We start from the raw sequence: 27,562 nt of genomic DNA, 5'->3' as shown, positions 1-27,562 counted from the left end.
GCGCGTTCGGGCAAAAGAATATTTTCGATCTGTCCCGACATGTCCAAAGCAGATGCTCTCCCTCCCTTTTATCCAATTTCAGTTAATGAAAAACAGAAATGAAAAAGAAATTTCGAATCAAAAAATGAAGAAAAGATTCAGAAATTAGGCCGCTCCAATGATGGGCATCTGATGTGGTGGTGGTGATGGGCCAGTCCTCCAATCTGACGCGAGACACATGTTCACAATAATGATGGATCGATGGCCGCTAGTCTGTTGTTGTTGTTGTTGTTGTTGTTGTGGCCATCTTTTTCTTTTCTTACCTCACCACCACCACCCAGGTCTGCTTCTCGGTCCCTTGGAAGTTTTTGAAGTTCATCTTCTTTCAGGGTTGTTGGTAATTTCAACGTTTCCTCAACACGGCTCGTTCAGATGGTTGCATAATCAATAGGTAATTACACACAGGCGCAGGTAGTTTTCTTTTTTAGATTCCGTGAGAGACGTTAGCCAGTCACACAGAGATGAGATTCTGATGGAACCTATCTAAGAAAATCCAATTTCATTTTCCAGCTCGACGTCGTATAGATAAGAGCGTCTCTTTATTTTTTAAAGCGACGGCTCTTGTATGTACCTCATGCTCTTCATTAACAGTTAATTTTGGCTGATCAGTTTTGGAGTTTGTTTGTTTTTTTCCGCTTTGGGCGATCGCCCACGTTTTTTCACGAGCAGTTTCTTTCACGTGGTATCGTGAAAAATTGTTAACTCATTTTTTGTTTTTCCCGTTCAATCGCCTCGATTGTTTTCCTCCTCCCCCACTAACTCTGCCGCCGTGTAGAGACTTAAAGCCCCGTCTCCTCTTAAATGCCTCATCACGATGTCTCGTCTGCATTCACGTGATTCTTTCCCTCCACCAACCAGAAAGGAAAGAAAAAGAAAAAAATCAAAAATCAAAACAAAAGCCATCCGCATGTTTTGTGCTCCGAGGGATTTTTCTTTTTCTTCGTGAAGGAACGTTTCCGGTCACGTCTTTTTCTTTTTTCGGGACTGGGTCGGGGACTGGGTTTCAGGGATCAGATGAGAGAAGCAACCAACAAATCAGTCCGTTTCTTCTCTCTTCCCTCTTCTTCTACTTTAGCCACTTTTGTGTGTTGAGCCTCTTGTGCGCCAGCAGAGAGTCGCTCTGCCCAACGCAAGTCGTTAGCTGACACGCGACATGCTCTTCTGCATCCGAGCCAAAGTGAAGAAGTCATTAAGAACCAAACAACCTCGAAAGAACGGTGGCGGGACCAAAAGGAAAACGTGAACGGACCAGGAGCTCGGGACTGCGTTTGGAATGTCAACAGCCCAAGTGAACGTACAGGAGGCCGCCAGCTCAGCTCACAAAAAATTCCTTTTTTTTCCAATTTTTCCTGTTTGTTTTATTTTCCCTTGTCTCTTTGACGTTCTTTCGCTCTTTGTCTAGTCTCCCCTCTCCATCTTTCCTCATTTCCACACTTCGTATATTAGTCGGTCGTCCGTTTGCACGATAGTAGGGGAGAAGGTCTACGCTGGCCGTGAGCTGCTAAGCGAGTTGGGAATATAAATATGCCCAGCAGCAGTGATATAACTCTTGTGCTATTGATGTATATATATCGGCGGTGGTGGAGCCGTGCCCAGCCCCTTCTCTGCTCCTGCCACCCTGGAAATGTGTCGTGACGCTCTGACGGAGACTCGAGGTGACAAGCGCAGAGAAACGGTCATCACTCCGTCAAACCAACTGCGACGGGTCCCCTTCTTCTTCTTCTTCCAACTCTTTTTCTTTCTTTTTTGGCATGGGACTATAGCAACAGCAGAACTCGACTCGATTTGGCTTCACCGATAAACTACCAAAACAATTGGCACGCGGATATGCCTTCTGTCTACTTCTTCTCTATAGGCCCAAATCAAGACGTTTGACTCTGGCTCGTACCTCACTCTTGGATATATCTTTCTTCGTGAGCTGTCTGCCCCCGTCTGATTGGGAACGAGCCGAGATTCCACGAACCTCCTCTTCTGTTGCTGTTGCTGCTCCTGATTTATTGCAATTGAGAATGGGTGGGGGGTGCCTTGGCGTGAAGGAAATGGGCGGGTCTCTATCTATCCATACTATCCCCCCTATAGATACACAAGGCTCTCTACAGTCGTTTCATTTCAAATGCAAATATTCGACACTCACTCCAACCTCATCTATATGGCCGAGTCTCTTTTTGTTTTTCTGCAATTTTCCTATACGAAATTGTCAAGTGTTTTGTTGGGCTGGACGAATTTTGTTGGAAGGTTGCGCTGGGCCAACGTCTATTGTAGATGTATGAATAATGTGCCGACCGGATGGGCAGCAGCAGCAGCCCGGCGTGAGTTGAACGCAACTGAATAATTCATCTGCATACGGATCACACACACACACCAGAGTGAGAGTATGTGTGAGAGAGGGAGGGAAAGAGAGAATCTACATGTCTAGTCGATACATCCATAAATAACTCTAGTTGAATAAATGTGAGCGACAGCGGTCGTCTGCTGTAAAAAAGCAGCCAGCTGTTGGTTACGGAGGCATAGCTAATCAAAGGCACACACACACACACATCGACATGGGCGCGTGTCTAATGGCAACAAAAAAATGCATTTTGGTGTTGGAACGACGAGCTGCGTTTTTCTCTTTCTTTCTCTCTTTTGTGTGGTCGTGTCAAAGGTTAGACTCTGATTGCCGTATAGCTTTTTGAGAATGTATATGTACATCGAACGACGTGCTTGTGTGGCACGCAATAATTGCCGTGCTGTGCTACAACACAAGGGGCGTGTGTGCTGTGTGTGCTTGTTGGTTGCCTTGGAATATCAATAGCTCCGTCGTCGCGATGGTGACCGGTGGCGTTGACTTTCTGTCTCACACGTACAAAAAATGGGGTAGTGGGTGGGGTTGGGATATTTTATATGAGCTCACGACTTGGTCCCCTCGTCTCAATAAAATGATATTTAAAAATAAAAAGAAACATGGGTCGTATAATTTGTCTTCCTGTTGTCGTTACATCGCCCGAACAATAGACCACCGATTGTTAAATTGTTTCATTTAGAAAAAAAAAACGAAAATTGGCTAATATAAATGGCAGTGGCTCATTTCTCCAATTGTTATGACGCCATCAAATTGTCGTCTAATTTTTTGTTTTTTTATTTATTTATTATTTTTTATTTATCTGGGCGATATCGAGGAGAGTGAGGCCATTGGGTCGCACTTGGTCTAATGTACCGTATACCGATTTTTGTCGTCCCGGATTCTTTCTCTCGAGGGAAAATTCGGCTATAAAGCACGACATGCGCATTGGTCGCATTCATCCGTCTACTACACATTCAAAGTGCATTACTGGAAATGTGTACATGCACCGATCAACTGTCGACTGTGACTAACACGACGTGAATTGAATTGATTCCATTCTCAGCTCGACGATTTCTTCGGTACATCTTCCGGTGTCGTCGTAGACCCCCTGTAACATTCTTTTCCGCCAAAAGTCAAAAAAGATATCTCTCCCTGCCTATTGATATAAATATTTGATTGTTGAAACCGACTAGATGGGTGGGTGGGTGTTGTGCGTAAGTGAGTCGAAGGAAATCGATTGCATCAGTGGGTGGATGTGGGTGGGGACAGTGACACAAAGACAAAAGTGCCAAAAGTCGAATGGGAGAGACGAGACGAGAGAGAAACGGAGCGTCTAATTGCGCTGTCATCGTCTGTGTTGTCTGTGTCTAGTCCCTCATGTCTCTGTTCATCGATTCATTTACGTGTATAGGAGCTACTGGAGCGTGTTGGCATCGTCACTCGATATTATCAATCTGCTCCTACTACTCGCTCTCTCCCCCACTCCGAAGAAAGTGCAAAAATCGATGCAGATAATATTAAGATACTGTACACAGCGGGTAGGGGGTACTGGTACTTGTATGTCGTCCGCCTCTCTCGCCGACCAGCTCTCCTTCTACTTTTGGAATTTTTTATATTTTGACACGTAAATGCAGCTGTCGGGAGGGGCGATGGTGCGAGAGATCATGGCCGTCGTCTTGTAAATGTTTCGGATCAGATCGATACACAGTAGAGCGACTGCTGGTACAGTATACAGTGCGCATTTCTTATATAGGAGCCCACCCAAGACTCTCACGATACCGTCCACAACACTGTACATGTCTCTGCCGGAGGAGCTCTGCATGTGACACGTCGAAAGATAGAGGCTACTCTCTTTCTATTATTATTGCGCAGGTGGCCGTGATCGTTTAACACCCTTGTTAACGGTTCAATGCGTTACACACATTTCGGTGTGTGTGTGTTTGGATTATACCTGGTGCTATATACACCAATGAATTGCTTCATTAAAAACTGGAGAACTGGTATACTTATTTTATTGTTAGCGAGCGCACAACCACCTTTTTAGAGAAAAAAAAGGTGTCTGGAAGTGAATGCGGACCATTTTCAGGTCGGAAAGAGGCGGGGGGCGAAAAACTAAACGAGGGAGAGAACAACCACACGACGGAAAGAAAAAGAGACGAGTTATATAACGTGGTGGAAGCCATATAGCGGTCGGTATAGACTAGAAGAGCAAATGACGATGGCAACTGACAATCCAGCCAGCCAGGACCCTTTCAATGGAATGCCATTCTCCAGTGCCTAGGAAAAAAGGAAAAAATCTTGAGAGTTTTTCTTTCTTTCTTTTTTGATCTTTCCTCATGTTGAACAAGAATCGGGCGCGGACAAAAGTAAAAGAAAAAGGTTCGAAAATGCGCAAGTTGTTCACTTCAGGTATAAAGGGGCCAGCAGCAGCAGCTCATTCATTCTCCTATTTCTCGTCCAGGAGTTTTTCTTTTCCCTGGAACATATCGGACACGCACACATAGACATAAAAGAAGATAATACAAGAGAGAGTCGCGACTCTCCCGCTGGCCGAATAATACACACACGCATATCTCCCAGTTGTCTGAGGTGACGGCCCTCAAACTACTTTTTTCTTCTATTCTCTCCCTAGGATCCCCCCTCTTGATATATTTTACCTCTTGTCGAGTACCTCACCTGGAAGGAATAACCCACACACTCTATATCGAACTGTTATTACTAAGCATTGTTATTATTACGATTTTTCTTCTTCTATTGGGAGACAAGTTGAAGTGGGGGGGAGAAAGTGTGTGGGGTGGAACGAACTGGGGATGAATCGGTTGGTCGGAGAAGAAGAGAGAAAAACCGTCGTCGTCGTGCATTTTTACAGCTGAGAGGTGCAGGGGTGGAGGGTCTCGTGAAATCGATGACGACAAGGGAGGAGGAGGCAGCACAACAAGAAGAAATAGGCGCCGGTGTATATTTATACACACGGACACACACGCAACATCATCGTGTATAGCCTTGGCTGGGTCCCCCCCCCCCTGTCATCGTGATGAATGAAGTCAGTTGGGACTGTTTGAGAGAAGAGAACTGGGCGATCTCTCTTGTGTGTTTGGGGTGGAGTCGACGACGACGAGGAGGGGTTCATCATCCGAGTGTATAGAGTGGGGCACAGCAGATGTTTTCAACTTGGTAATATATATCTGTACAACTACACTCGACAGAGGCCCCCCTTATAGTTCCAAACATGTTTCGACTATTGAGTATTGAGTCGCTGGATATTCCCGACTCTCTTTTGTCCGAATCTATACGGAACAAAATAAAAAAAAGAACTCGTACATGTAGTAACTTGTAGCTTTCATTCAATTCGATTATTGATTGAATGCCGACTAATGAAAAGTGCAGAGTATACTAGAAAGAGAAGTACACATCCAATCCATCGTCGTCGTCGTATTTTTTTTCTTTTTTCAATCAAGTTGATTCCGGGCTGTTGGTCCAAATAAAAAGGGGGAAAATGACCAACTTGATCATTTTGATGGATGGATGAAAAAGGAGTTTTTTGTCATTTGAAGATGGCGGCAATCCATCTCCATTTGACCGTTTCATGGGCCAGCGCGTTCGTGTTTGAATTTTTATTTTTTCTTGGGGGTTTCGTGAACGATTCAATAGTGGCATAACGGATAAATATCTAATCATCTTTTTTGTGTGTATTTTCTATATTCTATGGCATGTAGGCGTGATGCGATCACCGCGCATCACCGAACACCCGACGGACATGACGGTGGCGCGCAACGATCCCGTGACGCTCAAGTGCTCGGCCGACGGCAGTCCGTCCCCGACCATCGAATGGTACCGCGACGGCGAGCTCATCATCAGCTCCAACGGGCAGCAGCAGCACAGCAAGAGCGGAGGAGGCGGAGGTGGAGGCAATAGCCACCGGGTGATGCTGCCGGGCGGCGATCTCTTTTTCTTCCGTGTCGTCCACGGACGCAAGGAAAGCGACGCCGGCCTCTACTGGTGTTTGGCTCGCAACCCGCAAGGCTCGTCCCGATCACGCAACGCCACTCTCACCGTTGCATGTAAGTGCAGTGTCGAATCTCATTTTCAATTTATCCTTTGTTGGTTTTTCCCCTCCTTCTTTCTTGACTTTATTCCCGTGTGCTATGATCGTGAGAAATGGGCGATTGCCCATCTGCTGCTGGACAAGCTTTTCATTGTGAATAGCAGTTACATTTGGGGGGGACGTCGGGATTCGTTAGATAAAATTTTTATTTTTTCGGCTCCCGAATCAAACGCAACGGGCTGCTGACCAGTTGGGTGAACTCTGGTGGTCAATTGTTGAGCACGAGTGGAGAGTGGGACGTCATTTAATGGCTGGCCAAAATGAGGAAGAAGAGAAACGTTTGCGTGAGTAGAGATGAAGAGAAAAGATCCGGGAGCCTGATGTGAAATTTGAATGAATAAATAAATGTGTTTTGAGAGACAAGATGGAAGACAAAAGAATGTCGATGGGGGGAAATCAAAAAAACGCTTCTGTGCTGCTGCATGTTGCGTAGTCGCTTCTTCTTCTTCCAACTGGAGGAATTTAAGGACGTTGACGCCATCCGGCGGCTGTCCGGCATGAAGAAGGGAATCCCTGGGCAGCGACGAATAACCAACTTTAATGAGACGCGATAACAATCAACTTTTAGACCCATCACCTCCCCTCAACCATTTTTCGAACGTAAAAGAACCGCCGCCGATCAAGAGATTTTCCATCTTGTTTGTTCGTCTGACGTTGGTTTGTGTTGCGGATGGCCTGGCGAGAAAAGTGCCGGTATTGTTCACGTTCGAGTCGGTGGCCATAGCCTATATTTCATTGCTGGCATCTCAACCGTATAGGCAACGCTAGCAGTCAAATTTCGTTATATAGGAGAAAGTCCAGTCCGGTGTTCTTTATTTATATTTATTTTTTTGCACGCGCCCAGGGTTGCCGCTTGATTTCGTCCGTAAGGAGAGAGAGAGAAGGAGAGTCGACGGCCCATTAAGATCAGTGACCGCAGGGGACAGGTGCGCGTGTGCAACGTGTGAAATTGCCGAGCGATTTATGAGCCCAGCTCTAGCAGTGGCCAGTCGGTTAGCAATGAGAGTTCTTGATCATCCCGGCCGGCAATTAGATTTCCACGTAACATCTGAAAAGGAAAAATAAATAAAATTAAATGAAATAGTCATCCGTTAAAGAAGATAAGAAGTGAGAGGGAAAAAGAGATGCGCTCGGCCGGGTCCAGGAGAGAGAATTTTCGGGATCGGTTCCACTACGCGGACTCGGTCGTCACGCCTCTTAAATCTTCTTCTTGTACACACGCCGCCCACATCCCCCCTCCACCACCACCAGCATTTCATTTCAAAGAAGGGGGGGGGGGGATAGACTCACATTTTTCGGCCACTCCATTCAGACACATGGACGTGTGGGCTCTGTGGGAAAAAAGAACTCGGTTGGCTTTCCTTGACTTGAGCAGTTAAACAGGGAAACAAAAAATCTTTTAATAAAATCAACACTATCGTCTCCGGCGTGTTTTTCTCTCTCTCTTCTCATTTCCCTGTCCCATTTCATTTTTATTTAAAAAAGAAGTAGACAATCAAAAAGGAGGACATGTAACGATCGTTATCGGCCCCCTAAACGGTAAACTCAAAGAGAAAAAAGAGAAAAAATAGTCTTGAAGAGAAACTATGGGTCTAAATAATAGGCGGAGGGTATAGAGAGAAATGTGTATAAGGCTCGGCTGTTGATGATGACCCCGGTGCCCGTTTCGGTTGCAAATCATCGGGATCTTTTCTTTTCCCCCTTCACGAAAGGGGCAGCAATCGGTAGAGAGATAAGTTGTTATTTCCTATCTCTCTTTTTCTCTCTTTTGTGATGTCAGCGCCCCCTGGCCGCCCTTGTATATTGTGCCGTGTCCGCGTCTAATTTGAATGAGAGAGTTATGCAAGGGCCGGCCTATCGTTTCGATAACTGGGCGCGCGCGCGTCTATTCTTTCCCCCTTTTTCTTCATTGGATTCGTGACCTCATCTCGCCTTTTGATCACGACCGATCACGGCCAAAATAAAATAAGGGGGAATAGACGTGGCGACGCGGTTAACAGACAAGACATTCATCATTTGGCCCAGAGGAATGAAGAAGGAAAATATGTGAGGGGTCGGGAATGATTGGAACGGCTGAACCGCCAGCCAGGGCCCTCGCCAAAAAATGAAACTAACGGCCCCGCACAATCTCTCGTCTCTATCATCGCCCGTTTTTCCCCGTCGCGTCATCTATTATTAGAGAATATATTGACCGCGCGCGTTTGCTGTGCCGACATTCATCAAACTACCGACCTGTCCGACCCTCTGATTACTCTTCTCTTTGCAACTTTCCCATTTACCGATAAAACAACCGAAAAGGTTGAAAGGCATTTCGTTAGTCTAAAGATAATGCGATTAGATCGGTACCAACTTTTATGAGAGATTCGGCAATTGCAGTGCGCGCAACTCTCGACTCTTTTATTTACCCTCAACTTGTGCGTGTGCCGATGGCGTCCAAAATAAAATACAAACTTTTTGTATTTTCCGCTGAAGCCAAACTCAATCGAAAAAAGTTTTTTCCTGGCCGTTTAAATATGAAAGATCCTTTTGGGCAGCAGTTAGACGGGACTGTGATGTAGTTTGATGCGCCGGAGGGATTGGGCTTGTCGTGCAGCACTGCCCCTATTCCAAGCCAAACAGCAATCATCTCGTCAAGGGCAAGAAAGAAGGAAGACGAGGTGTCTGCCGAAACGTGATCAGCCCCAAACACAAGAAAGAAAGAAAGGGAAGCGAACGGAGCGAACGGGGGGCTGTCAGCCGCTTGTGACACGACCGCCCTCCTTTTCCTTTTATTTTTATTATTTTTCTATCCCGCGCGTGCGCTTGTTTTCTTCTTTTATTTTGCCGCTCCCGTCTCTTACTATACAAGGTGAATACACCTGGGCAAGTGTATGTCGCTGATGGGCGCACACGATATGTACGTATGTACACCTGAGAGTTTTATTTCGTCCGCCCTAATTGCCCGCCCATCTCTTATTCCCGCCCACCCAGCAGCGCCTTCCTCGGTCGAGATCAAAGGTTTTACAGGTTCTTCTCTCGACTCGAACAAATTTACACTTTGAAAAGACGACGGTGTCGGGTTGTCAATCACGAAAGTTTCGGGATTGACGGAACAGCTAAAGTTTGCTTCCCCGCCGCCAACTTTCAAACGTTTCAAATTACATGGCGGGCCTCTCTTTGATATTACGTCACTGTCAAAGTGCGCCCTGTGTCATTATTTATACCGTCAATCGATTATTATCAACAAGTTTGGATGCGCAATCATCTCAAAAGTTTGGCCAATGTCAGAGGTGTGTGTGTATGTATTTCCTGCTGGCAATTTATGATCGCCTGGGCACCAGAATGTGTACATGTGACACGCGCATGCCAAACAAAACAGCTGGCCGCCGCTGCTGCTGCTGTTGTTTGGTTGCACCCGTGCATGCACAGCGGCAGTCCAGCAACATGACCAGCCGGGATTTTCATTTGAAAGAAAAATATAGGGAAACACAGACAGACAGAGAGAATTATTTGGTGTGTGGGGCTCCTCCAAGTCCAGCCAAGTTGTGTCACTGGGCGTCCCTCTCTCGACTTTTACCCCCCTTGTGGGTGTCCCCCCCCCCTCACCCAGATGAATAATTGATATGACCAAGCTGGCGCTGCTGCTGTGATTGTTTGGGGTTTGCAGATTGCAATGACACTCGCTCTCTGTGTGTACACACACAAGTCTATATTTTCTGAATGCAACTAATAGACATGGACAGCAGCACACACAAAAGCCGCTTTCTCCTCTTATGTACTCTCTGTGGATGATATAAGGGGAGCAGCTCGATGATGACGATCAAGATGATATGTGTACATATAATCCATGGTATTATAATAGAAATAAGGTTGTCGTATTGGTTCAGATGGTCTCTCGTTTCTGATGTTATCGGGGGTCCATCGATTTGGACAACTGTCCACGACGAATCGATTCCGCACAGTTCGACACAATCTCGGACACAATGAATGACAATAATAAATATTAAGGCCCCCCTTTATATCTATTATCATTTAATGTAATTTAACCAACTTGCCATTTTATTGATTGAATTTGTTTCCTACTTCTTCTGCTATTCTCTTATACGCTTGAAAGAGGAAGAGAATAGAAAGTTCTGGCGCCAAGTGACGCCGGGTCGTAAAATCCATTTGAAATGGCGCAATCGTAAATCCTGTGTGTAAACAATTCAAAACATAAATAGCGCCAAGCAGCAAGTATAATTGAATTCCCTCCCTCCCCTCATCAGCAACGCGTTTGCGGTTGCATGTAGTCAAATAGCCAGCCGAAATAGCTATCAGATCACAGCGCCCAGACGCATCTACTACACGCGGACGCAAATCCTCCCACTAATTTTATCACGGACTTTCATGTGGCATGGCGTGGCGGCTACATATTTCAACGTGTGCCGGCTCTCTTCTATACAAAAAAAAACAACCAAATAGTATAACTTGTGGATGGGCCGTATAACATATAAAGCTGTAATGTATCTTATGGTGGGGGGATTTCTTTTTTCTTTTATTTTATCGTTCTCCTCTATATTCTTTCTAATCTTTCATCCTCGGTTGTGTTTCATTGCCGCCAGACGCTTAAGGACATGTATCCCGAATCACATTTCCCCGATATATAAATGCTGGGCTATAGGCCGCTTTGTCCTCCTCCTCTTATCCTCTATCCGGCGTGCTGTGTGTGTGTAATATAGTGTACATTTATTTCTTTCTTCCCCCCACGATTTATTTCGTTTTGGGTTTTTAATGGCCCTCACATCGAATGGGCCTTTTTTACTTTTTTTCTGCTGGGAACGAATGACTTTTAAAGGGCCGGCTGTGCTGTCCAGTCAAGACAAAAAATAGACCCGTTTTGCAGATGGGAAAGAAACGACAAGATGCCGATCGACTCGGGGTGATCGGAATCGCTCAAGATTTATTGGCTCGGTTTTGCCTTTTTCTAAACGACTTTGGTATCCGCCCGTAGAGACTAGAGAAACTTTTTTCCGGCCGTTTGTCGATTTTCTTTTCTTTTCCCAAATGAAGGGGGGAAATAAAACAAAAACAGCTGTACGCCTAAATAGACAGGTGCATGTCCGTCAGCGGTAAAAAGAGTAAATAGAGTCAGACTTTTAAAAATAAGTCGCCAGTTTTATTTTTTCGACCCTGTTTGTTAAACTGTGCGCAAAGGGAAAAGGGAATAGCCCAGTCGGCGATATTGTTCCAGCGGAGAAAATAACCAAGCTGGCGATGGCCTATTAACTCTTACCTCCTACAGAGACAGAGGAAGGAAGGAAGGAGAGAAAGAGGCAATAAGAAAAGAAAAATTAGTCGAAAAGATAAAGAAGAAGAAAAAAGTAGCAGCCAAGTTGAGAAGAAGAAGATTGGAGAGACACCCCAGAGTACAAGTCAATATAACGGCTGTTAATTGTCTACTAGCCAGAGAGAAAGAGAGGAGGCCCCATTTTCTTCTTGGAATATCATCACAACTTTTTTCTTCTTCTTCTTCGAAAAAAAGACCCCCTCGTCTATTTATCCCCCAACCAACGGACTCGGCCCATTAACACCCGTCATTTGTCGGGAGAAAACGAGCGAAAATGACGGCCAGAAACATCTTGGCTAGGGGAAAACTGTGGAACCCATCGACCGATCGCGAGCCCATGCCAAACGATCACCAGTTCCCCATTTCTTTTTAAATTATATCCGTGTGTATTATTATAGTCCAGCAATGCGCGTGCGCCCATCACGGCGGGACTTTGGCTGCTCTACTAAATTATATGACGTTGGCACTAATGGTCCTCTACGTCAACTCATCAGCCGCTCCTATTTCCGTCTATAGCCCTTTTTTCTTCAAAAATGGATTAGAGAGACTTAGAGCTTCGTCGTCGTCGTTAGCGGACGTTTGACGATCAAAGGCCCAAGATCTTGAACCGAAAATGTTGTTGTCGTTTTATTTGTTTATTATGTTTATCTTTTTCGCGCTCTCTTGTTAATTGCCAGTCGTGTGTGTTTCAGGAAATCTCCGATTCTCTCACGTCCAGTTTCTCGGCCCAGCCGCAAAACCCAATAATAGGAAAGATGTTTAAGGTCTATTTGGGTTTTATTTAAAAGTCATTCCCTCCTTCTTAGATATTTCGTGTGTGTCGGGCGTCGGAATGAAAAGCTCTCGCCGGCCCATCTCCGCACGTACACACATAAACATAAATACTATACGTAGATATACAAATAGACGTCGAGAGAGTAGGGACGACACAAGTATGTACACACACGCACACACACACACACACACACAGAGCTAGTGCTGGAATGGGGGCCCAGATAATGAAGGTAATCATCCCTCTAGTCCACCCTATAAATTTATTTTCTTTTCTTTGTTTCGCCCGTCCGTCCGCCCGTCTCGACTATAAAGCCAAAGTTGCCAGGCACACGATGTCACGACCGACACACAATGGCACTCGAGTTATGAATAGCAGACGGATCGATATACTTTCATGCTGTCCGGCAGTCCTTCTCTCTTCTCGCTTTGCTGTTTCGTTTTTTCATTTCATTTCACGACGACTATTGCGTAATGGATGTGAAATTCGACGGATTTAGATGACTGCTGGGGCGCCAGGTAAAAAAGAGCGCGCACGATGGATGTGTGTAATTTCTTTCTTTTCTTTCTTTTTTTAAAAATAAAATGAAAATGAAAATGAAAACGCGCTTTGATGTCGTTCCAAGTCTGGTCGTCCGGCGGCGGCGGCCAGTTGTGACGAGCGGCGGCGGCGGCGTCAGTCGAAGCGCCGGCGGATGCGATGGATGGCGCTGGCCGAGAGAGAGAGAGAGAACCTTGAAACGATGGATGACGCTGCTGCTGCTCACATGTATAAGCCGCCGGAATATGTGTGTGTGTGTGTCTAAATGTCTATACATCTTATAATATGGACAACCTCATTTGTCATTGTCTGGATGTGAGCCAGACGCGCGACGACGACGACGACGTCGCCCAGCGTCGCCCCCACCCAAATCTACCGGCACGGCGCCGTTTCTCCCAACTTGGGCGACTCAATCTCCCGAGACGGAAAGAAGAAGAGAAGAAGAAAATGAGCTAATTGGATTAAACGGGCAACTGCTGTGTGATGGATGGGTCGTCGCTGCTGAGCTCTTCATTTATTCCCGCGTTGATTGTGAAACCTTGTTCTTTGCCAAAATAACGCGCTCTGGCATATCGCTCATTGGAGAAGCGTGTCAGGTATTTATCTCGTCACACCGACCATCACACCGTTCAATTCCCTTGCAACTGTTGATGGCCTCGTCGTCTGGCGCTCAAGCGACGCCAGGAGAATTGCGCTCATCCCCCCCACGTGCCGTGGATGACGATTATTAGTCGACAAATCCTCATGAATAATAATCTCAAGGTGCCTACATGTTTAGAGTCATGAAACGTGGGTGTGTCTGTCGGGATGATCCGCCAGCAGACGAAATGAGAGCGACAAGATGCTGCGTCGTTTAGAATTGTCACAGGAAATTCCTATTTTCTTTTGAATTTCTATTTTGTGCGCAATAAGCGCGTCCCATTTTTAATAGATTTGTTGGCCGTGTACATTTTAGATACAGCCAGCTGGGGATATTTGATTTCAAATTTTGCAATTTCCATTTTTTCCCCCACCCCTAAATCTCTGACGTCCAGCTGGCCGGGTTGGACCAGTGCAGCTGGAGATCGGCACGTTGTCTTTTTTCGCAGTTTCCATATCTTATCTTTTACCGGTCAGACTCTAATGAACAGAAGCGCATTGATGGGATGAGGCGGCAATGGCTGGTGACAAACCTTTCCGTCAACGACATTTTCTTGATTTATTTTAGAGTTGAATTTTTGTCAAATTCCTTTTATCCTTTTTCTTTTTGGGTTGGTTGTGTGAGCTGTCGAATGTTTTGTCACTTTTTGTTGGTCGCTATCTCTCCTGGTTGGCCATTGAAGAGACACACCGAGTCTTTTCGGGGTTTTATCTTTTCATTCCTCTGCTCTGTTGGCTGTTATCATTCTTCCTATTTTGGGCTTCTTCTTCTTCTTCCTCGTCCCTTTGGGTTGTTGCTGCAGGTATGAAGATTCGATAAGATGGGCCATGATTTATTACCACCTCATTTGGGAGTGATGGGAATAGGAAAAAAAAACCTGGGCTTAGAGATTAGCATCCGTCCACCTTCATTGAATTTTCGACTTGAGGAAGAAAGCAGAGCAGAGCTGTTGTGTGACAAGAGGCTGTGAGATGTTGGCTCAACATGGCAACTAACTAACCCATGTTTCATTTTTGGTTTATTTCAATCCTTTTTCTTTCTTTTTTTGGTGAGCCCGTCCGTTTTTAGAACGAAGGCAGTGCCAGCAAAAGTTTGGGTTGCAGCTGCAACTGTCATATATAATAATGAGCAGCGGCAAGGGCCCCCACACAGCACAAGAAGAAGAGAAAAGGTTGTTGCCTCGATAATAGCCAATTGACAAATTTGACTGGCGCTCGACTCTTGTCGCATTTTCTCTACGGCCGTTTTCCTTCTTTTTCTTCTTTCTTTACGATCGGCAGTCATCGCCGCAGAGTCGTTACCGTTGACAATAAGTGCAGCATGGAGCGGGAGCCGAGCAACGCCACAGTGTAGAGTTTCGCCAGTCGATGGGGGAAGGACAAAACGGTTCATCGGATGGCTAATGCAGCGAACCGCGAACGGGTTGGCCGTGCCGTGCCGGGCTGCTGTGCTCCCCGGATGGCTGAACTTGACTCTTCTCCCCGCCAAGAGAAGAGAAAACAACCGGGCGCGACCCATTACTGATGTGGGGATCAAGTACACAGTCACATCCCACGTATAGACTATATACGGAGATATATCGCGCACACACACACACACACACACATAGCACTCGACGCTGTCGAAACAGCTGCCATGTTTCGATAAATATGAGACGGACCCCACAGCAGCCAGCCAGCAGCCTAGCAGCAGAGGATCCGGACGTCGTCGTAAATATCCTTCCCCCCAGCAGCCAACTGGCTGTGCTGTGCTATGCTGTGCTGGCCCATCTCTCAATCCCTTTTTCTCTCTCTCTTCTCTTCTTTATTGCTCTGCCTTTATTTTAATGGATCGCCGGAGCAGACGGGCAGCATGGCGAGTGTCGTCCCCCCGTGAGTGTGTGTGCCCGTCTACATATCAAATGCTTGTATACGTATATATATGTGACGGCTGCTGATGATGATGACGACCATCAGGGGCTGCTGGCTGGCTTAGCTTAGTACACGATGCCTTCAGCTGTGTGTGTGTATCGCTGCACAGGATCAAAGAACACACACACACAAGACAAACAGAACAAACAAAAGAGGATCGTTAAGTCACTTTTCTTCGGCAACAGAACCTCCGTTGGGGACATCTTTTTCCTGAGTGCACAACATCAGAGATCCTACTCACTCAATTTTGCGTCTTTCTCTTTTGCTTCCATCGCTCCCGGCCTATTTACCCCCCACTGGCTGCTCTCTCTCTACTTCCGGATTGACGGCGCTACTCTTCCGTATCTTTTAATGAGACTCTTATTGGCATGTTGGTTTCATCTGTTTTCTTTGGCTTTAGTTAGCCGAATTTATTTGACCTTTTTTTATTTTAGTTTGAAACAATAAATTAACCGCGCCCATTTTATTTTATTTTTTTCTTGATAATTAGATTTGCATCCGGAATTCCGAACGGTTCCTTTGGCGACACGCGGGATTCTTGGCGAGCCGACGACGTTGGAGTGCGAGCCGCCTCGCGGACATCCCGAGCCGCAGGTGCGCTGGAAAAAGAACGGCCAGCCGCTGGACAACCTCACAGTTGGACTACCTCAGCGCGATCATTCTTCCAGGTACTTCATTTATTTTTCAGTGTTATAGACGGCCAGCTTCTTAAACTACTTTACATATAACTTTTAAAAGTCTATATGACTGGCCAAAAGGATTTTTCTTTTTCCCCAGTCTGATGGGCACCAAACTGCTTCCATTAATATTTCTTTCTTTCGATATACCTTGGTTATTATTACCTCGATATCTTTCAAGTGTTTTATCTTTTTCTTTTTTTTATAAAAAAAGATGAAGGAAAAATGTTGTTGTTATGGTTTAGCCCGTCTAGTAACTGAACACCGTGCGCCGTGCTGGGTTTGGCTCGAAGTTTTGATCCGCATAGCTTTGCTGCACCGGATGTGGTCCGCGTTTGGTTATTCATTTTCTTTTTTCTCTTCTCTTTATATATGTTGGATCAGAAACGGGCCGGCTGAGCCTTTCTCGCATGTTTTAAAAAATAGTAAAATAAAATAAAAAAGGTTCCCAGTTTCCCACCGTATTCAGAAAAAAGAATAGGAAATTCTCTTCTCTCTCTCTATAGTGTTGCACCTATACACGCCGACAGTTGCAGTCTTAACCAGCCAAGTTTCCTCATTTTATTCTTTTTTCTCAGAAGAAATTGATATGCGGTCATCCGCAAACTGTCGTACGATTTCTTATTTCATGCGTTGCAACCGACACGAGACTTTTAAGAATAGAGTGAATCCCATCGTTTGCGCTGGCCATGTCCGAGCGTGAAATCGAGTCGGAAAGCAATAGAAAAAATGAAGTTTTTTCAATTAACCCAGCTTAGACAAGTCGTTCAGAAAACTGGCGAGCGTCGGCACCTTTTTGACAACATCAATTCGTTCGCCTGTTATTTTTGTTTTGTTTGTCCAAACAGGAAAGAAAAACCCAGATCTCAATGCCTGTTCTATTTTAGTGTGTGTGTGTACGGCCCAGCGATTCCCCCCCCCCCCCCATCCCTTTAGTAGTATATAGAGTACAGCACATCGAAATGACCTGGCGATCAAAAGCGACCGACCGGAATTTCTATTTCAAACGGGAGAGAAACGGGCCCCCAAATTCTTTATTTATAGAAGAAGGCCCAACGACTAGCTGTTAGGCGTCGACTGTGTGTAGTAGCACAGGTCTAGAAAAATAAAACGACATATCGAGCTTCCAGTTTCTCATTCCGGCTTGAACAACACACACACATCTGGCTAGATAAACAAATAGAACGCAGGCCAGCGTGTTGAATCTCTCTACGATGGGACTAGATGATATTTATTTCGTGTTTGTTTGTTGTTTGTGACTTTGTTACCTATAGATGTGTTTTAACTTGTTTTAACTGTTTGGTTATTGTTGTTGTCTCTGCTCTATCTTAGAATCCGGATGGACGAAAATGGAAACCTGATCTTTGCCAAACTCATGTCGTCGGACGAGGGCCGTTACCAGTGCTCGGCTCAGAACGTCGTGGCCACCAGAGAAACGGCCGCCGTTCTCCTATCGGTTCACGGTAGGTTTAAGCTGAGACTTTGCTTTTGTTCTACTGCCACCACCACCAGGGATGACACACACCAGCGTTTTGATATGATTCATCCCAATATTCTATCAATTCCTCTATTGATCTTCTATCTATCCACATACGTAGAAGAACCCAGCAACTCTTGTGTCTCCTACATGTCTGCCACCCACTGCGGATCAAGGGGAATAAAAGGAGGGTGGGGTGGATGACTTTCAGCGTTCCAGGGGGGACGGCCCTATAGTGGAGAAAAAAAGATGTAGAAAAATATTGAATGATGTGAGATGAGTCAAATTGGATTTCTCATATTTCAATAATAATAGCAGCTCTCTCTCTCTTTGTGTGTACATACTTTGATGGCGGGAGGGGGATGTATATACTGGCGACTAATGCATCCGAGCGGATTCATATGCATTCATATGCATCCAGCACAAGAGTCCACACCAATTCATATCTTTTGAACCACTCTCTCTCTAGTTCAAAATCCATTGCGCCATCCAGGCGCAATGGAATGATATTGAATCTAGGCCCCTGTACCCCTACCCCCCAATAGAAAAATGTCTGGCCGTCTCATCCAAATTGGACTTGGAATATTGCCAAGTCTTCCTTTTGTTAGATGTTAAATCAGTCCGTCATTCAACAGTTGCGTCATGTTATCAAATTATTTTTCTGAAACCCAATTTTACAGTTCGGCCTGTCATAGTTCGCCCGCCTCAAGATACGACGGCCCTGCTGGGCGGTGAAGTGAGCCTCGAGTGCGGCGTCACGGGCGATCCGCCGCCGCACGTCGAGTGGCGTCGACAGGACGGCGCCAAAATTCCAATTAACCGGATCCGGCCGGCCTCCAACGATCAAACGCGAACCAGTTTGAGGCTGGAGCGACTGGTGGCCTCCGACGCCGGCCGCTACGTTTGCGAGGTCGAGAATTCGGTCGGCTCCAGCTCGGCCTCGGCCCAGCTGGCCATCTTAATCCCAGTATGTACACATGAATATTTCATTCCACCGGCGGAATTCATGAATGTTTCGCCCGCTTAATTTTTATTAAAACAAAAAATTATGCATTTGGTTTTATGTTTTTAAATCATTCAAATGTTTTAAAATGATTTTTCTTTATATAATTTAAAGCCCACGTGGAACAGCAGCGCCGGAATCAGCAGCGGCGGGCAGGCCTTTTTGCCGCGGGAGGTGCGCGGATTCCTGGAGCAGAGCGTCTTTTTAGATTGCCCAGTTCACGGGTCGCCGGCCCCGCTGGTCTTTTGGCAGCGGGAAGGACAAGGCCGCGACGGCACTGGCTCGAACGTGGAGCTCCTGACATCCGACTCTTCCGGCCCCAGCGCCAGGTGGAACGTGTTCCGCAACGGAACGCTGGTCATCAATCGACTCCGGCGAGAGGATGCCGGCGGCCTGTGGTGCGGAGCCGTCAGCGAGGCCGGCGGCCTGGTGGCCCGCACTCGGCTGGAGATTGTCACCATCTCGGCTCCGCCACCGCCCGTCATCGAAGTCGGCCCAGCCAATAAGACCCTACCGCTGGGCTCACCTGCCTCGCTGGCCTGCAGCACCACTGAGCCCAGCAGCCAAAATCTGCCGCTGCGGTGGTGGAAGGACGGCGCCCCGCTGGCCCTGTCCGTCCGCATGACCCAATCCGGCGAGACGGGCATGCTGCGCATCGAAGATTTACAGCCTTCAGACGCCGGAATTTACACCTGCTGGATCGGATCCGGAGATCAGTCGGCGGCTTGGACGGCCTCCCTGACTGTGGCCAGCCAGAGCAACTCGAACGTCGCCTTCTCGCGCAGCCCCAGCGATCCAATGGCTCTGCCCGGCTCTCCGTCCCAGCCACGGCTCCTCCACAAGACGGCCAACTCTTTAACCGTCGGCTGGCAGAGCGGATTGAGAATGGGTGCCTCGCCTCTGCTGGGCTACACGGTCGAAATCTTCAGCAGCGGTGACCCCGATTCGAATCAAGAAAACAGCTGGACGTGGGCTGGACCGACGATACCGAACCAACGGAGCTGGCGGATCATCACCCATCGTCTCAAAGCGGATCAGCTGGTCTTGACCGACTTGCAACCCACCACGTCCTACGCGGTGCTCGTCAGAGCCGAGAACTCGCACGGCCTGTCCCTGCCCAGTCCGGTATCTCCTTGGTTCACGACTCTGCCGTCGGGTGGATCCGTCGGCAGCGGCGGCGGCATCCAGGAATTGGAGGAAGGCCGACAGCGGCTCTCTTCTTCTCTGGCGTGGCTCCGGCTGGAGCCCGTCCGCCCGCTCAATGCCACAACCGTCCGGTTGAGTTGGCGCTGGTTAGATGGCGCTGATGGCAGCGAACCCACCGAGTCGGCCTTCGAGGGACTTCACATTTGGTACCGGCCCATCCGCAGCTCCCGCTCCGGCTCAGAGGAGGATCAAATCCATCAAGAAAGATCCTCAGCCTCGACGTTGGCTTCCTTCCGGGTGGTCACAGTGTCCCAGCCGGCCGTGTCCAGCTCGACTTACACGCTGGCCAATTTGCTGCCCTCGACGCGCTATCTTTTCTTCTTGGTCCCGTTCTACCGGAATATCGACGGCCGGCCGTCCAACAGTCAAACGCTGACGACCTTGGAAGCCGGTAAGTTCCGGCATTCCTTCCAGCAATTTAAATTGACTTGATTTCATTTTCAATTTCTTGTTTGATTTTGTGCAGCTCCTGAAGGACCTCCGAGGGATCTGATTGTGCGCCAATTAAATTCGAGCAGCTGTTTGGTGAAATGGAGCGAGCCGTCGCATAACCAACGCAACGGAATCATCACCGGATATCAAGTAAATCAAATCAATCAAATCCTTTTTGTCCTTTGCCATTAATAATTAATTCATTTTTATGTTAGATTTACGTGTTTATGGACGATTCGGAAACATTATTGGCCAACATGACGTTGCCGCCGACTCCGACTTCGGTCATTATCGGAAATCTCGTGGCCGGATCGTCCTACTCCATCCGGGCAGCAGCGTGGACTCTGGCGGGAGTTGGCCCGGCTTCTGAGCCCGCCTCATTCATCATGGAGGTGTTGAGCTTCCAGCAGAATCCGCAGGTTCCGGCCCTTCACGACGATTTGGACTCCGACCTGGACGATCCGTTCACTCGTTTCGACAGCGGAAATCGTCCGCCCAGCGGCGAAGTGACCACGCAGATGGTCAAGGAGACGTGGTTCATTCTTGCCATCGGCGGAGTTCTTTTGGCCACGCTGTGTCTTCTGGTGGCCGCCATGATCGTCCGCCGCCGATGGGTCCGCAACAAGGCCATGTCCTCTGTGCAGAAAGTAGAGCTGGGCAGCGGAACGGACGGCAATTTACTCCACAGCGTCTGCAGTGGCAGCGGCGGCGCCAGAGATTTGCTCTGGTCACGCGGATGGCATTCCGGCAGCACTGGCAACCACCACCAGCATCCGTCGCGAACGGGCACGGTTTCGGCTTCACAGAAAGAGGCGGAACTGGAAGCCCAGGCCTCGCTGCTACCCCAACAGCCGCAGCAGTACGGCAGCAGCGGAATCGCTCCGCCGGAATACGCCGAGCTGCTCAACCAGCACGGCTCCCAGCAGCAGCACAGCCAGTCGGATCAGAGCCAACTGAGTCTCAGCTCGTTCCTGCCGCGTCGCAACAACACCAACAACATGATGCTGATGCAGGCCCAGATGCAGGCGCCTCCGTCCGCCTACGCCACCACAACTTTGGTCAATCCGTCGATGCGAGGGCAGCAGCAGATCCACGGCCCTTATTCCAGCAAGTCGTCGGGCGACTCGAGCAGCGGCAGCTACGTGGTCGAGCACCATGATCGAATGGGCTGCGGGAGCAACAGCCGCAACAGCAACAACAACAGTCACCACAGTCGGAAGAACAGCAGCGGATTCTTGTCTAATGGCAATGGCAACGGCCATCAGCAACAGCAGCAGAGAATCCCCAACTGGACCGAACTTTTGCCTCCGCCACCGAGACATCCGCCGCCACCTAGTCCAGCACCTAATTGCGATCGATCCACTTCCGCTTCCAAAGACGTAATGACATTTTTTAAAATAATCATCTATTAGCGCGCGAATTTTAAATTTTTAAATCTGAACGATATTTTTAGGGATCGCTTCCGCTGCCAAATTCCGTCAAACCGTCGCTGAAATTCAGTTCGGCCAATCCCAGTCCGGCCTTGTCGAAGCGTAGTGCTCCTGCAGGATCGACTGGAATTTCCAGCACGTTCAAACCTCCATCGCCTCGGTACAATGCCAGTCTCGCAGGAGAAGAGATGGCGCCGAACGTCTACCGGAATGCAATCCGAACTGGGCGGACGAAAGCCATGAGATCGATACGGTCCCAGAGATCCGGCACCTCCGGATCGCACACGGAACTCGATCAACCCGCTCTCAAGGGGTATTCGGATTCGGGATCAGAGCGAAGTTTCCCGCCGGGCAGCTGCTACACGACGTCGCCCATGAATTACCAATTGAATCCCCTGGACAACATCACAACCCACTGGGACGACGACGTCGACGACTAAAGCCGCAGCATCAGCGGCGGCCACGGAGTCGATTACAGCCATGGCGGCGGCGACGACAGCCATTCAGACGACGACGAATTTGCCTCCTCCCAAAAATATTTCTCAATTATTTTGTGCTCTTTGCCGAACTTACGAACATTCTAAATCACTTGATGCAAATCGGTACTCACGCCTTGGATATCGTTGCTTTGACGCCCTTCTTTTGGCTGTTCGAAGAGCGTGAGAAGATCATGGAATTCTACGAACGTGTATCAGGAGCGCTCGCATGCACGCTGCCTATGTTCGCCCAGGAGGAGTGGCTCTGGTAGAATCTCTTAAAAATGTCCACTGAAAACATTTCTCTTATCGCCAACGTTTTGATCTTGACAGGACCTCCCATTGGGCCTCATGGAAAATGACATCTACGAGTTTTGCAGCAAATTTGGAGAGCGTATCGATGAAATGGAAGACGTTTTGACTGCCAACCGCATTTGGAAACAGCGAACCGTCGATATTGGTATCGTTCCCGCCGAAGACGCATTTCATTACGGTTTCAGTGGTGTCATGTTGCGCGGATCTGGAATCAAGTGGGACCTGAGGAAAACTCAACCTTACGACGCCTATGATTTGGTTGAATTTGACGTTTCCGTGGGACTAAAAGGCGACTGCTGTGATAGGTAAAGTCACATCACCTCGTCGTCGCAGCACAAGACAATAGTTTCATTATTTTCTTAGATACCTGTGTCGTGTTAAAGAGATGCGGGAATCTCTCCGCATCATCGATCAATGCCTGAATAAAATGCTGGCGGGTGAGGTCCGTGTGGACGATGCCAAGATCATGGCGCCCAAGCGATCCGAAATGAAGACGTCGATGGAAGCTCTCATTCAAGTTGTTCACACAGGGCTACAACGTTCCGCCAGGAGCCACTTACACGGCTGTAGAGAATCCCAAAGGTATCTTCTTATTAAGACAATAGTGGTCTATGGGCTTAAACCAAATTTCAATCTCATTTGTTGTTGATTTCCAGGTGAATTTGGTGTGTATCTCGTTTCTGACGGTTCTTCACGCCCATATCGCTGCAAAATCAAGGCGCCAGGTTTCGCCCATCTGGCCGCGTTGGAGAAAGTCGGCCGCAACCACATGCTCGCCGATATTGTTGCCGTCATTGGTTCATTTTTAATTATATGCAGATGTCGTCCTGAAATATATATGACCGTCTAATTTCATTCAATTTCGCAGGTACACTGGATGTGGTTTTTGGAGAAATTGATCGCTGAATGCGTTCCACGCCCTCTTTATCTCCACACCGGTGACTTGAAAAACTGGAAATGGAGTTGTATATGTAAAGCCGAGTTGAATTAGGTGATTATATAATACACATACAGTGGATGAAATTTGTATGGAAAATTTCATTCAACCTCTACCATTAAACTCTTGACTTTTGTTGACGTAAAATGCTATTCATGTTCAAGTTTAAAGCAGAAATGGTTCGAAAATGTATTCATTTTCCTCCTGGTTTCGTGTTGTTATGACTTAGAAACACGATCATTGGATATTAGAGAACCCGAGTCAAAGTAATTCCTAATTCGTGGGCGGATAGGTATATTCAGCCTGTTTTTTATTTCTTCAAGGAAATAAAAGTAGATTTTCTGTTTTCTTTTAAAATTATTTTTCTTATTCACAAAATCTTTGGGTTTTCCTCCTTTTTGGGCGCTTTCTTTAAGAGGGTCGACGCGTAATCTCGGTAATGGTGCCTTTTAGCTTTTTCGTGCACGCGAGAGTCATGTGTATTTGAGCTTCATTACTTGGTTGCATGACACCATTAATGCAGTTGGCTACTGCTTATTCCATTGCAACGACGACGACGACGACGCTGTCACTGGATCGAATGTAATCTTGACATTGAGGTGTAAGCTCTTAGTTCGTCTTAGATATATATTTTTTCTCCTTCCTTTTATCTGAACCGGAGGAGGAGGAAAAGGGTGGGCTGCCGGTTCTTATTTAGCTCGGCACTGTTCAACTAGCATTCAGGAATCGATTCACAATGTTTGGATCGCTGCTGGTGTAGTAGACTCGATGGCGTGGCTCGGTGGACTCGGGAAAAAAAAGTGCTGGGATCACCAGTTTAGGCAGTAGGAGACTAGGAGTATCAGCAAGGAGGATCCTGTGATCTATCCGTAGGGGGGAAAGACGAGCGTCAGTGCCCGAGGGAACGCACTCATGTTCACGAGATCGATACTCGACGGCCGCCGCCGCCGCCAACCCACGCCCGGCACTCTCTCTCCTCCTCCTAATAATTCTACCCACCGTCTTTTGATTTAAATGCATCGAATCGCATGGAATTTGGCCTAATCTAATGCAATATCATTCATTTCTTTTGACTCGAATCAACAAATGGAACAGCCCAAGAAATAAAATTTTTTTTTAAGAATTTGTTTTTGACATGTATAATAATTACAGCATCTATTATAATGCAGAAGGTATAGGAAAGCAATTGGGATTTTGGCTTTTGGCTTTTGGGTTTGTATATCTATAAAATTGCTGGCAGTCGAGTAATATATGTCGACCGTTGCCCGCCCTTGCCGTACGTCGGTGTTGTTCTATTATTCAGTTGGTTTGCCTTGAAAAGGACCTGGTGGTAGAGTATCGATTTTTCGGCTGCAATGAAGGGGGCGGACAACACTGTACGTGGTGTATAGGTGGGAAGTTTTCGGACGTGAAGCTGCGCCACCATCTTTGATGAGATATATCGCATGTAACCCATGCATGCCCATAGACAGCAGCCGAATAGACGCGGGGGGACCTTATGGCGGGGGGGTGGGCCAGAGTAACTGTAATGACTATTACCGGGCATATGTAGAAGAGACGGCCGGTAGGGAGGGGGGACACGTCAGACCCGATATCACCGCGCACACAAGAAAGATGGTTAAAGCATATCGTCCTTCTTTCTTTCTTCTTCTACTTTTTCTTTTGTTGTGGCGCACACACGCAAGATATAATACCAGCAAGCCCCTCCTGTGAGCTTGTAAATTGTGGTGACTCTTTTCATTATCGTTTCTTCTGAGACGTGTAAGCGGTTGGACGTTTGATGGGTCGGTCGGGCGGCGGTGGCGGAGGGTTGTTTCATTTCTGGGCCCAGTTATCGCGAGGAGAAGACGGCCTGGCCGCCGCTTCTGCGTCGTGATTTAACGATATGGGGCCGCTTGCTTTTGTGCACGGCATCTAATAGTACCCGCAACACCAATTTATGCAACGACCATATAGTCTGCCAAGCATGAAATTTTCCCTTTCTTCTTCTTTTCATCACTTTTTCTTTTGGGTGGTGGTTGTTGTTGTTGTTGTTATCGTACACGCACTTGAACGTCTGCTGCACCACGTTCTATAGACAATCTATCCGCCACGTCTATGGTGTGTTGGTCGTTTTTCTTTTTTGTACAACAAAAGAAAAAACTGGGAACGTTTGCCTGGTGATTTTTCATGAAAAATTCCCGAATGTACGTACAATAAGCCAGCGGACAGAAACAATAAAAAAGTAGACATTGTCCTGAGATGGTTCTGATACAAATTTGGCCAGTCGCATTTCCTTTTAAGGTGCTGGTTCCACAAATGTTTTTAAAAATATTTCACGTCATGCCAACAAGGGTTTGCCAACTTGACGCCCAGAGCGCCAAAATCGTAATATTTAAAACACCTGTTTTGATTACATCCAACTCTTTGCTCGATTTATGTACCTCAGACACATAGAGAGGAGAAACATCCAACACCTTCATACAATAAATTTTGCGGTGCTTACGAGAGAAAAGATTGTCTGTTGTAATAATGTGGTGTCTCTGCTCTGCGGATCGAATAAAACTGTCGAGGGTTGACGATGGAATTGTGCTCAAGGTAAAATAGTATAACTATAGGGTCTGGTCTCTCAACAGCCACCATATCTTCCGTCTGTGCTCCTCTTCTTCTTCTTCGGCGAAACAAATAAAGAAGAAGGGGAGCATATCCAATAATATTAGATATATAACTCTATATTCTATCCCGCTGTAGACGTGTACACGTCTATGCTCTCTCTCTCTCCCATCTTGCGCCGAGTTAATTCGATTGCCCTGCCATCTCTCCGTCTTGTCTCTTGTATTCCCGTTTCTAAATAATAATAAAAGGACAGCGACACGGACGTTCCTGTAATTGTTTATCGCCCCGATTGTATCAAACGAAGCGTTGCGTTTATTGCGGAAGCGTGCTCCGTTTTCATCCATCTGATGGTTGTTTGGTCGTCAATTGTTTTCCCGTTGAAAGCCAGCAACAGCAGTTGATGCCATTGAATGGCTGGATCGGATTTTCCGTTTTACTTTCAATCCTTGTCGTCATGTAGATATTATATAAAATGGTACATACAGCCAGACCAGCTGACTATTAGTAGTCAGTTATTTTATTAGACGCGTGACTCACTTCACCGTTTTCCCCTTGTTTACGTATTTTTAGTTAAAGGCTTTGTAAGGCTATCGCTACATGGCGTAGGAAGATAAGACATCAAAAATAGCATTGACTAGTTGTAAAAAAGAAAACAATGGGGTTAGTAGCTAAGTCAACTTAAATCTAATTGGGCGAAGCAATGATGTTTAACGTGAACTGTGTTCATATTAATGAGGAAAATTACTGTCCAAAACATTTTCGGGAAATAGCTATTTTTCAAAAGTACCAAATCTTTTATCTATTTTACGAATTGTTTTACAAAAATTAAAACGAATGCATATTCTTCGGTTCAATTTCTCGGTAAATATTGTCGAATCAAATCCAGCTGTGATGTGGACGGAATAGAAAATTCTTAATGAATCCTGACATTTTGACCTTGACCGCTAAAGATTCATCCGCCCTATTCTACATCCGCGCGATCCTATCCTGCATGTCGCCTGTCAACACACGGAAGCTCAATAACCACCGAAACTACTCGTCCAACGTCTCTATAGCCTAATGTCCTTTTTTTAAAATAACAACTGAAGGACTCATTTCGATTACCTTGTACAACCTAAGCCGACCTAAGCTTAGCAATTGTGTCGCCGATCACCTGGAATGGTCTAACCAAACTAAATCATCATTAGGTGATTGTGTAGGTTTCGTGTGATTGCTGAACTTAGAAATCTGCAAGTCGGGATTAACATGGGCGAATTCAACAATAAAAAAAAACAACGCCTTCCCTTGGTTGAATGTAGCTGGAACTCCGGGAATACCAGGTATAATTAATTATTTCTTTTAAAATAATAATTAGCTGGAAAAATGGCAATTGCAGACTTT

At 46.8% G+C, this 27,562-nt stretch overlaps 2 protein-coding genes across 3 annotated transcripts in view; both read left to right on the top strand.

Moving 5' to 3' along the window:
* The window catches only part of LOC124193340 (protein sax-3-like), a 43,150-nt gene extending 20,341 nt beyond the window's left edge, over nt 1-22,809 (top strand). For both annotated transcript variants that reach the window (XM_046587107.1, XM_046587106.1), the window contains 9 exons: nt 6,079-6,423; nt 16,125-16,302; nt 17,644-17,774; nt 18,469-18,755; nt 18,906-20,388; nt 20,464-20,579; nt 20,645-21,808; nt 21,883-22,603; nt 22,669-22,809. In XM_046587107.1, the coding sequence (XP_046443063.1) occupies nt 6,079-6,423; nt 16,125-16,302; nt 17,644-17,774; nt 18,469-18,755; nt 18,906-20,388; nt 20,464-20,579; nt 20,645-21,808; nt 21,883-22,299 (4,121 nt within the window). In that variant the 3' untranslated portion in view covers nt 22,300-22,603; nt 22,669-22,809. The remainder of the gene's footprint in view (nt 1-6,078; nt 6,424-16,124; nt 16,303-17,643; nt 17,775-18,468; nt 18,756-18,905; nt 20,389-20,463; nt 20,580-20,644; nt 21,809-21,882; nt 22,604-22,668) is intronic.
* On the top strand, nt 22,565-23,556 carry LOC124193926 (NADH dehydrogenase [ubiquinone] iron-sulfur protein 2, mitochondrial-like). Its single transcript, XM_046587904.1, has 5 exons — nt 22,565-22,603; nt 22,669-22,955; nt 23,014-23,189; nt 23,307-23,447; nt 23,519-23,556. Exons 1-5 carry the CDS (start codon nt 22,565-22,567, stop codon nt 23,554-23,556), a joined length of 681 nt encoding a protein of 226 aa, XP_046443860.1.
* The last annotated feature ends 4,006 nt before the right edge of the window (nt 23,557-27,562 follow it).

This window comes from Daphnia pulex, chromosome 5 (genome assembly GCF_021134715.1).
Source record: "Daphnia pulex isolate KAP4 chromosome 5, ASM2113471v1".
NCBI lineage: Eukaryota > Metazoa > Arthropoda > Branchiopoda > Diplostraca > Daphniidae > Daphnia > Daphnia pulex.
Note: the sequence above shows the minus strand (reverse complement) of the source record. Positions and strands in the feature narration are given on the sequence as shown.